Here is an 11,781-nt window from a genome sequence, read left to right as displayed (position 1 = left end):
GGCGTCTCTCCTCTGTCCAGCCTCCTGTAAGCCTGGCTCCAGGCAGAATAGGCCCCCCTCAGGACTACTTTGGTCTCAGCACTTGGTCCTGGGTTTCATCAGCCTGGGTTTCTTCCCCTGGTGTGGCTGATTTGAGTTTCACAAAAAAGCCTGGCCAATGCTGAGCCTCATTGAAGAATTTTTCATGCAGCAAGGAAGAGCTCTCTGTGACCCCCCCCCCTCCTCTCTCTCCTCATCTCCCCCTCCTCCTCTTCTTCCTCCCAGTCCATGGTCACTTCTTCTCCAGCTGCTCCAGCCGTGGGCTGCCTTCTGAGTTGGGGGTCTTAACGCTGTTGGTCCTGACAATGTAGGTGGGGCGATGCCGGTTGAGCATCAGGATGAGCTGCTGCTGCTCCTGCTTCAGCTCCTCCATCTGGGTTTTCAGCTCCACATTCATGAACTCCAGCCACTCAGATTCTGGTTGCAGAAACTCCGTCCGCTCCTTCTTCTTGTTCCAGCATCGGACTGCTACCACTTTGTTCTTTTCCTGGCGCCTTTTCCTCTGCTCCTCTTCCTTGTCTAGCTCACTTTTCACAGGTTGAGGCCTCTTGCCCAGTTTCACCTCCAGGAAGTGCAAAGGGGTGATCATAGCCCCAGTGTTGTGGATGTCAGCTCCATATTTCAGCTCCTCTGCAGTTAGGGCTGAGCTGGGGAGTCTGGTCAGGGGGCCAAGCCCTGGCAGAGAGCCCACAGACATGGAAGGGTCTGGGATCTGCCCAGGCATCATAGCAGGAGGAGTGGCAGTCCAGCCCTGCAGAAGCCGCGGGAGGAAGCAATGACCCTGGGGCCTGGGCCAGGCAGCAGCCACCATGCCCACTCAGGAGCTGCTGTGGCACCAGCCCCTCCCTGCAGTGTCCACTGCCACCAGTGCCTCCCATTGCAGCCACTGAGTGACCCTCCCGCAGGCTGTGGCGGGCGGCCTGAGTCTCCCTCTTTGAGGCGATCAATTGCGGGGCTCTGCCTGCATGCCTGATTGCCCCTAACCACTCACCTGCCTGCCTGATCACCCCTAACCACTCACCTGCCTACCTGATCGCCCCTAACTGCTGAGGGGTGGGGCCAGCCCGAGCGAGGGGCAGTGGTGGTTCTGGTCGTTCTGCTGTTTTGGTCGCTGGGCTTTTATTATATATAAAAAGGATATATCTTATCTCTCTCTCTCCATATATATCCATGTATATACAGAAAAGTTCATTATTATAAAACTAGAGGCCCAGTGCACGAAATTCGTGTAAGTGGGGGTGGGGGGCCCCTCAGCCTGGCCTGCACCCTATCTAATCCGGGACTGCTCAGGGGACAGGGATTGGACCTAAACCAGCAGTCAGACATCCCTCTTGCAATCCAGGACCCCTGGCTCCTAACCGCTCACCTGCCTGCCTGCCTGATTGCCCCTAACTGCCCTCCCCTGCTGGCCGGATTGCCCCTAACTGCTCTCCCCTGCCGGCCTGATCGACCCTAACTGCCTCTGCCTCGGCCTCCACCACCGTAGCTTTGTCCAGAAGATGTTTGGTCTAATTAGCATATTACCCTTTTATTAATATAGATTGGATATAAATATGCATTTTTAAATACACTTAATGTTTTGGGAAATTTTAAATTTTCTTCTTTTCAGAAGTAATTTAATAGTAAAAAAAAACAACAAAAAAGAAAACCCACACACCTCACTTTATGGCTGACAAAGAAGTAAAAATTTAAGAAGCTTTAGCTCTCCTCTCTTTGTTATTGGCCTGTACTTGGATTATTACTATTATCTTCAAAATTGTTGACTTCTTTGTAGAAATATTTTTAAGCCAGTTGTTCATTTTAAGAGGTTAAATTTCATTAAAACATTTAATCTATGTAAGGGGAACATGTATATTGTGACCTATCACCACACACTGAACGGCTGAGGGCACCTGAAGTGGAGACTGCTGGCTAGTCACCACGATCCTTTTTCCTCTTCTTGGTCCCATAACCAGACGACATTTCCTGGCCTCCTGGAGGTTGGGTGTGACTGTAAGACCAAGTTCTAGCCAATGGAAAGTGAGCTGAAATGATGCCTCTCCTAGGCAGGGCTCATAAAAACCCTTCTAGGAATGATTCTCTGGGGCCATCCTTCCTGGTGAAAGAGACGTAGTTAGATGGCCCAGGTGACCAGGAGCAGAAGGTGGCGGAGCTTCATCAACACGAGCACCTGAATGACGAACTGTCCTGCTGACCAGGTCACCAAAACTGTTCCCTGACCAAGCAATAAACTTCTGTTGTGCTGAGCCAGTACAGGATCAGTCAGGCAGCCCAGCCTACCTGGCCCGATGCAGTACCTGTCACACAGGATTGTTAAATTGTCAGCCTTCGTTCAGGAGATTCATAGTCCATGGGGGCTATGTGACCATCTATATCCACATTAGGTGATGATACCCAGTGTTGTTCTTATTTAACTGTCAGTGAAGCTGACTTTCTGGCTTATTATTTAGATAAACAGTCAATAGTAATAGAAATTCTAATATTTCTTCCTGCGTCCTGGCATCTGTTGCATTTCACTTTGCGAGCTGTTGCTTTAAGAAACCTGACTGTGGGCTTCACATCTGTTCATTGGGTCGACTCTGTAATTGCTATAAAATGACAACATAAGTAAGAGTTTGTCATTGTTAGGAATGCATTATTCCATAAGAAGAGGAAAAGAGATCTGATTCTCATTCTATTGTCCAGGCAAAAGAAATAAATATGGCATGAAATGTGACTTTCATTTATTTTTCCCTTGTTCACGGGCCCTTCCTTGGGATTCCCTGACTGACCCATCTATATTTCATAGGGCCATCAGTTGTTAATTTGATGTGTGGGATGAATTTCGATGTTGCTACCATTTTATTTCTTTTTTCCTTTTCTTTCTTCCTTTTTATTTTTTCGGAGTGATGGGAAATAGAACTACACTTGAGTTCCAATTCCATTTGGTGTTAGACAGGGCAACCCGATCCAGTCCAGATCTGACTCTCTCTCGCTGGGGTTAGTTTTTGCTTATGAAAGAATGTTGCTGCAGTGAGCGCTATCCCCTGCCCTCCCACCCACGGAATAAATCACAAACGCAGAAGAGAACTACAGTCCAGTTGATACTCTGCCACTAAATAGCTTCATCCGATTTTCCTGGCCCCTTCCCCACCTGCCCATCTTCCTCCTGTACAAATCGATATTGAGCGAATCTATAACCAACCAAAGCAGACAGCACTTTTTAAAAATGAATAGGGCAGACTGGATCTCTATGCCCTGGTTGACAGAATTAAAACTGATGAGAAAGTAAAACATTACTTCAAATATTTGCTTAAGGACCGGGAAGTTGGGCCCAGCCCCTTTGTATTGCCAAATGTTTCATGGAGCATCGTAAAATCAAATTCTCACATCTCGTTGTCCTCCCATTAGATCACATTAAACTCTGGCAGCGAGGCCAGCCCGCCGTGGTGGTTTTCTGATTTGTGGTTTGCACTTGGCTCTCCTCACAGGCTTTAAAAATGATTTTATTTTGTGAACAGTCGGTGATAGTCAGACTCTAGAGTAAACTTGCCTGGGCCAACATTTGCAGTAATAACATTTCACATTATCAAGAGTTTCCTGAAGGACTGCAAGGAATGAAAACAAAGCAGAGCTTTTCTGGTCGTGGTTGTTTTTCTCCAGATGCTGGTAACCTCCCGCGTGGAGAGGCTGTGAGTTTGGGCTTTGAAGAGTTAGTTCCTCACAAGCATCTACAGTTCTTTGCCTTTAAGGTGAAACTAGAGAACTGGAACAGATTTGGGTTTTCTTGTGCTCTGGCTTGTTGAATTTGTAACTGATTCTCCTTTTTCTTTTCTTGGGTGGTTTTCCTGATTATCTCGGTCCATCTTTCCCTGGCATGGGAGGTGGAGGAGGGTGGGCCCGGGATAGGTTGCCCTGGAGAAAGGGAGGGAAGTTGAGTTTAGGTAAGTTCATCTAAGTATTACAAATAAGGACTTTCCCAATACTCTTTTCAGTGTTTTTCACCAAAAATATATATATGCTACTTACATAATGAAATAAAAACCATCTTCAGAATAAAGTATACAGCTAGTTTCCTACATAGTTTAATGACAGTGAAGATGAAAAGGATGATTATGATTATAATGATTCATTAATGAAAAATAACAAATAAATGAGCTTATGAAATTAAACATGAATGTCAGATAGGTACACATTACTTGAAGTGTTTGAAGACCCAATTTTTTTATGTTCAGATTTTTTATTGTTTGTTTTTAAATTATAGTAAAAGAAATATAACATAAAATTCACCATTTTAGCCATTTTTAAGTGTACAGTTCAGTGGAATTAAGTGCATTCATATGGCTGTGCAACCATCACCACCATCCATTTCCAGAACTTTTTTCATCATCCCAAACTGAAACTCTGTACCCATTAAACAATACCTCCTCATTCTCCCCTCTCCTCAGCCATTGGCAACCACCATTCTGTTTTCTGTCTATGAATTTGACTAAGTACCTCATATGAGTGGAATCGTACAGTATTTGTCCTTTTGTGACTGATATTCCACTTAGCATAAAATCTTCAAGGCTCATCCATGTTGTAGCATGTGTCAGAATTTTCTTCCTTTTTAAAGGCTGAATAATATTCCATTGTATATAAATACCATATTTCATTTCTCTATTCATCCATTGATAGACACTTGGGTTTGCAAACTCAATCTTATCTGTGAGGTTTGGATGGCAAGGACTAATGTTTTGGAGACAACTGAATTGTCATTCAAATTATCTTGGTTTGAAATTCTTATAAGCCAAGCCAGATAGATAAACTATATCAATCAGTTCTCCAACCTTTATATATTAGAGGTTACAAGTGAACTCTTACTCTCTTTAAAATATAGTTATATATAGTCTTTTATTTTTATAAGATATGTCATTGTAAAGAAATTAGATAATACAGAAAGGTGTATATAAAGGACCCTTGTACAATTGTAGCCCTTGTTAGCATGTGAATATTTTGGGGGTACATTACATAAAAAATGATGTCACTCTAAATATAAACACTGTAGGTAGAAATATAGAGATTTTTGTGTTTTTACAGAACTGGGAACATGGTCACATTCTTGCAAACTGCCTTTTTAATATTAGCTATATACTAGGGATATAAATAAATATTGTTAGTTTTATTTAGGTAACTTTTATCTCTGCTTCATTTACCTCTTCTTCTGGAAAATTATCTAGTTCTTTCATTTGAGGGTTGTTTCTTTGTCTCCTCATTTTGGCTGTCTGTTTGGGTTTGTGACTATATTTAGGTAGATCCTCTACACTTCTCAATCTCTAGTGCAGGACAGTGTTAAAGGCTGTTTCTGACTAATTGGATCAGGCATAGACTCAAAGCCTCCAGACTAATAGGATTCTGACTTGAATAGCCCCCAGGCAATTGTCCTCAGGTGTGGCAAGAGTTTTATTTTTTTATTTTTTTTCAACAGGGTGGGGCAGTTACTTCTCCCTGGAGGCTAATTGTTACTTTTAATTTCTTAAGTGGCCTCAGGGCAAGGTGTTTTCAATAGGGTGTGTCGACTGTCTTCCCCCCAGGCAAGGCAAATGTGTATGTGGAAAAGATGTCCTCCACAGCATGAGGGAATGACTCATCCCAGCAAACTTGGGGTGTCTGTCTTCTGAGCTCTATCCCTCGAGTCCCCAGTCCTGGGTTCTGCTCTCACAGCTCCATTCATTTCACCCTCCCTCTGCCAGAGCACAAGGTGGGGGAGGGGGGCTCCACAGGGAATTTTGTGCATTGGCCCTTCAAGAGGGTGCTCAGACTTTCAGTTGCCACTCCCTGGCAGACAGCACCCTGTTGCTTTTCACAGCTAGATGTTATGTGGGTACCCTCCTCAGATTTGGTGCTCTCTGCTGGGGAGCCAAGCTTAGGGATTAGATCCCAGAGTTCTCAGTGGCATCTCCCCATAGCTGAGATATCTCTCCAGGACTTCAGTTCCTGTCTGTGGGCGCCTGGCCAGCCCTTTTGCGCCACCACCCCTCCTACCAGTCTCTATGCGGTCTCCACCTTTGGTCCTTGGGTATCAGGGTTCTCTCCTGTGAGTTTTCCATTGATTATTCAGGAAGCCTTTTTGTATTTCAGTTGTAATTCCAGCTTGTTTGTGGGAGCATGTCTGTGCAGCATCCACCTACTCTGCCGCCATTATTAATCTCAATAGACACCTTTTGTTTTAGGTAACTTTTAAATGTTTTTTAAAGTCGTAGACTTTTCCTTTAGATGAACTCTCAGAATACTAATGTATAAAAAAAAGGAACATTTCTAATTCAAGTAGGTAAGAGAAGTCTAGAACTTACCTCAGCACCAAAGTTTCTCTGTAGTGGATTTTGTGGCTTTTTGCTGCGACCTTCCTGGCGGAGTTCAGGATCTGAAGGAGGGGCTAATGCACAAATGAAAATGCTATACAAGAAATAAATTTAGTTGGCATTGGGGGCCAGGTGGGGCCTCTTTCTTAAAGAGACACACCGAAACTGGGTCTGCTTTTATTCCGTTTTAGATACACATCTTGCCCTCAGTAAAGCACGGCAAACAGGTAGCAGACAGACCATCTCTAAGGTCAATGAAGATCAGTAAAGATCAGTAAGGTCCAGTAAACATTTACTTGGAGGCTATCAGGTCAAGAAATTGCTTTGAGCCACCACTATCTCAACACGAACAATTGGTGCTTAGCATCAGCCCTGCTAATGCTCAAGGTCCATTGGCCTTCTGCATTCCTTGGTGCACTCTCATGATAGTATTGGCAAGCGGTGGCTTCCCGCACCCCTTCTCAGAGTTTGTTGTTGAATTGTATCCCCCAAAAGGTGTTGAAGTCCTAATCCCCAGTACCGTGACTGTGGCCTTATTGGGAAATAGACTTTGCAGATGATCAAGTTAGGATGAGGTCATTAGGGTGGGCTCTGGTCCAATATGACTGGTATCCTTATAAAAAAGGAGCATTTGGACTCAGAGACAGATGCACACTTCATCTTCATCATGTGAAGATGAAGACAGAGATCAGGGTGATGCATTTACAAGCCAAAGGTGCCAGCAAACACAAGAAGCTAGGGGAGAGGCAGGGAAGAGATTCACCCTCACAACCCTCAGAAGGAACTAACCCTGTGGAGACTTTGATCTAGACTTCTAGCCTACAGAACTGTGAGATGGTAAATTTCTGTTGTTTTAAGCCACCCAGTTTTTGGTACTTTGCTATGGCAGCCCTGTAAAATGAATACAGACTCCCAAAAGCATGATGAGAAAACTACTACTTTATACTATTATTTTAATTAATTAATTAATTAATTTATTATTATTTTTTATTCTTTATTGATTAAGGTATTACATATGTGTCCTTATCCCCCCATTGCTCCCCTCCCCCACACCCATATACTATTATTTTTAAAGCCTGCAAGTATTATTCTGTATGGAACTATATAATCTACTCAATCATTCCCCTATTAATAATGTACACGAATAGTGAGAGTGTCCCAATATTTTAAAGAATGATGCCATTAACATCATTTTAGGTAAATCTTTGCATATCTCCCCTGTTGTTTTCCTTCACATATTTGCTGGAGGAGAAATTGCTGGGTTAAATGATAGGAACATTGAAATTTGACACTTACTAACAACATGCTCTCTAGAAAGCTTATACTAATTTATACTCTTACCCGGCTGGTGTGGCTCAGTGGTTGAGTGTCCATCCATGAACCAAGAGGTCACCAGTTCGATTCCTGTTTATGTCTTCCTCTATCTCTTTTTTCAGCATCCTATAATTTTCTGAGTAAGGTCCTTTACCTCCTTGATTAAATTTATTCCTAGGTATCATAATTTTTGTGTTGAAATGGTAAATGGGATTGTTTTTTTAGTTTCCCTTTCTGTGAGTTCATTATTGGTGTATAAAGAAGCCATAGATTTCTGGGTGTTAATTTTGTATTCTGCTACATTGCTAAATTCATTTATTAAATCTAGTAGTTTTGTGATGGAGTCTTTAGGGTTTTCTAAGTACACTATAATGTCATCTGCAAATAATGACAATTTTACTTCTTCTTTTCCAATTTGGATGCCTTTTATTTTTTCTTCTTGTCTGATTGCTATGGCTAGCACTTCCAGTACTATGTCAGATAAGAGTGGTGAAAGTGAGCATCCCTGTCTCATTCCTGTTCTTAGGTAAAATTGTTTTAGTTTTTGCCCATTTAGTATGATGTTGGCTGTAGGTTTGTCATATAAGGCTTTTATTATGTTGAGTTATGATCGCTCTATTCCCACTTTGCTGAGAGTTTTTATCAGGAAAGGGTGTTGGATTTTGTCAAATGCCTTTTCTGCATCAATTGATATGATTATGTGATTTTTTGTCTCTCAATTTGTTTATGTGATGTATTGTGGATATTGTACCAGCCTTGCATCCCTGGGATAAATCTCACTTGGTCATGGTGTATGATCTTTCTAATGTAATGCTGAATAGGATTTGCTAGGATTTTGTTGAGAATTTTAGCATCAATGTTCATCAGGAATATTGGTCTGTAATTCTCTTTCTTTGTAGTGTCTTTATCTGGCTTTGGGATTAGGGTAATGCTGGCTTCATAGAAAGAGCTAGTAAGTGTGCCTTCCTCTTGAATTTTTTGGAATAGTCTGAGAAGGATAGGTTTCAGTTCTTCTTTGAATGTTTGGTAAAACTCCCCTGTGAAGCCATCTGGCCCTGGGCTTTTGTTTGCTGGAAGTTTTTTGATGACTGCTTCAATTTCCTCCTTAGTTATCAGCCTGTTGAGATTTTTTTATTTTTCTTGATTGCGTTTTGGAAGGTCGTATTTTTCTAGGAATTTGTCCATTTCCTCTAGGTTGTTTAGTTTGTTGGAATAGAGTTGTTCATAGTATATATATATATATATATATATATATATATATATATAATTTTTTTTTTTTACAATCCTTTGTATTTCTTTAGGGTCTGTTGTTACTTTGCCTCTTTTTGTTTATTTGGGTCCTCTCTCTTTGCTTCTTGGTGTGCCTGGCTAGAGGTTCATCAATCTTGTTTATCCTTTCAAAGAACCAGCTCTTGGTTTTGTTGATCTTTTGTATTTTTTTTTTTGTGTGTGTGTGTGTCTATATGTCATTTATTTATGCTCTGATCTTTATTATCTCCTTCCTTCTGCTCACTCTGGGCTTTTCTTGTTGCTCTCTTTCTAATTCTTTAAGTTGTAGAGTTAGACAATTTATTACCAGTTTTTCTTGTTTTTTTGAGGTAGGCTTGTAATGCTATGAACTTCCCTCTCAAGACTGCTTTCACTGTGTCCCATAGGTTTTGGATTGTTGTGTTTTCATTGTAATTCATTTCCAGGATGTTTTAAATTTCTTCTTTGATCTCTTTGGTAACCCAGTAGGTGGTGTGCAAGAGGTAGCCGATCAATGTTTCTCTCTCATTGATGTTTCTATCTCTTTATCCTTTCTATTTTTTTGCTCTAAAATCAGTAAAAACATTAATTAAAAATATTAATTTATTCTTACTGGTAGTATCAGAGTATATACATTTCTTCACACCTTTACTGGGTATTGTCATCCTTTCTTTTTTAAAATATAAATTTAATTTTTATCAAAGTAATACATGCAGGTATTTAAATAAACAACTGAGTTTTACAAGACTTACAACAAAACCTAGGCTCTCCACCCCACCACTCCTCGGTGGCACCACTTTAAATTCTACAGTTATTCTCCCAGTTTTCACAATAATGTGCTTATGCTACTATTTTTTAAAATTTCAGATATTGTCTACTGACTTCCTATTATGGAAGATAAGGAATTAACTCTTTTACAACCCTCACCCCATTCTCCCAAATAGGTTATATCACAATTTTGGTTGAATCAATATTCAGAGTTTACATTTTACATATATGACTATATATGTTATTTGCAACTGAGTCAGATAATATACTATAATTCAGTTATTTCCTTAAATAACTCTCCCTCCCCAGAGTTAATAGTTAACTCATTTTTTTTTCTTTGCTCTATGTTCTAGGTACCTATCACAAATTCATATTAAAACTCTGCCTGAAGTCTATATCGCTTCTCAATACATTTTAACACAGTTCTTTCAATATCCCCCTAACCTCCCTTGGAATTATCATTCCTACAGCCACTAATCCTCCTAGTCCTCACTCTAGAACAGCTGCATATCTATCAGCCCACATTTTCCTTCACCATAATTCTGGGGCTTCCCTCTGCCTCTCTCCTGGGTTGGATCATGTGTTTCCTGGGTCAGATGTCTTTTTGTTTCCTCATTTGCTGCCTTTCCTCATTTGGAGCAGTCCCTACTGAGGAGTTATGAGAGTGAAGGAACCCTTTAATTTAATGGGAATGCTCTTTGTAATTCATCGAAAGCTTCATGTGGGTTTCTGGCAGTATCTTCTATCAAGTTGCTTAAGAGGAACTTTTCCTATCAGGAATAATTGCTAATTTTCGCAAATACTTCTTCATGGGTCCTGAGATAATGATATAATTTTTCTTTCTTTTAAGCCTTACTGTAGTGAATTACACTAAGAGACTAATGTTAAACTATCCTAGCATTTCTGTGAAAAGACTATTGGTTCAGGATGCAATTCTCTTACTGCAGTGCTGGGTTGGATTTTCTAACATTTTATTTGGGATTTTTGCCTCTATTTGTCTTTGGGTTTCTTGTTGTGTTTGTGTGTGGTTTTCCCCTTCTGTTTTTATCTGGTTATGATTCAGGGTTATGCTATACTTGTAGAATTAACTGAAAACTTTCCATCTTCTGCTATGTTTTTTAACCGGAATTATCTGTTCTTTGCAGGTTTAATTCAGTGTGCCCAGAAGATTTTCTGGGCATTGTGCCCTTTTAGGGTTTTTATTTCCTATTAAATTTCTTTTATGGTTATTGGTCTTTGTAGGATTTCAGTTCCTTTTTGAGTCAATTTTGGTAACTCAGTTTTTCCTGCAAAATAATATATTTCAACTAATTTTCCAAATTTGTTTCATATAAATTTGTATTTGATTTGCTTATAATTATATTTCTTTTACTTTTTTTCTCACTCCTAATGTTGATAATTTGTCTTCTTTCTTTTATCATGAGTACATTTGACAGTGTTTATTTAATTGCTCCTTTTAAGGAACTGCTATCAAAGAACTAGCTTTTTCATTTGATTAATCAGCTACTTATTTTTGTTTTTTACTTTTATATTTATCAATTTACTTTTTAGCATATTTGATTATTCTCTTCCTCCCACCCCCACTCCCCATACTACTCAACTTTCTCTCTTTAGCTTTTTGAGTTGATACTTAGTGTATTTATTTTCAGGACTCCTCCCCCCACAAAATGCAAGTTTTGCTTTGTATTTGCATCATTGGTAGGTTCTTCAAGTATATCAAAGTAATTTATGCCAATATCAATATAATATTCTTATTAAATTCTATTTATATTTTTGTTTTACTGATATTAATGTTAACACTCCAGCATTGTTTTTCTAGTATATCTTTCTAGTTCTTTACATTAAATCTTTCTGTGCCATTTTCTTTCATAAATATCTATATATATAAAAGCCTAAGTGTCTGTCTGACCGTCTGACCAGTAGCTATGATGCAAACTGACCACCAGGGGGCAGATGCTCAATGCAGGAGCTTTCATGACACGCACTGGCTGGCACCATAGCCCTGACGCCGACAAACCAACACTCGGCTTCCTCCAAGTGGGACACAGGCCCTGCCACCACTTTGGAGTGACACCCCACCAAATTGCAGCCA

The 11,781-nt window shown here is 40.3% G+C and overlaps 1 protein-coding gene across 1 annotated transcript; it reads right to left on the bottom strand.

Annotated features, from left to right (window-relative positions):
* Positions 1-271: 271 nt before the first annotated feature.
* LOC308250043 (jun dimerization protein 2-like) lies at positions 272-784 on the bottom strand (the record flags this gene model as incomplete). The annotated part of the gene is made up of 1 exon (XM_080672258.1): positions 272-784. Exon 1 carries the CDS (start codon positions 764-766, stop codon positions 272-274), a length of 495 nt encoding a protein of 164 aa, XP_080528384.1. The 5' UTR covers positions 767-784.
* Between the last annotated feature and the right edge of the window lie 10,997 nt (positions 785-11,781).

Source organism: Plecotus auritus (genome assembly GCF_963455305.1).
Source record: "Plecotus auritus genome assembly, chromosome: 6".
NCBI lineage: Eukaryota > Metazoa > Chordata > Mammalia > Chiroptera > Vespertilionidae > Plecotus > Plecotus auritus.
The sequence above is the reverse complement of the archived record's forward strand: the minus strand, read 5'-3'. Positions and strand labels throughout refer to the sequence as shown.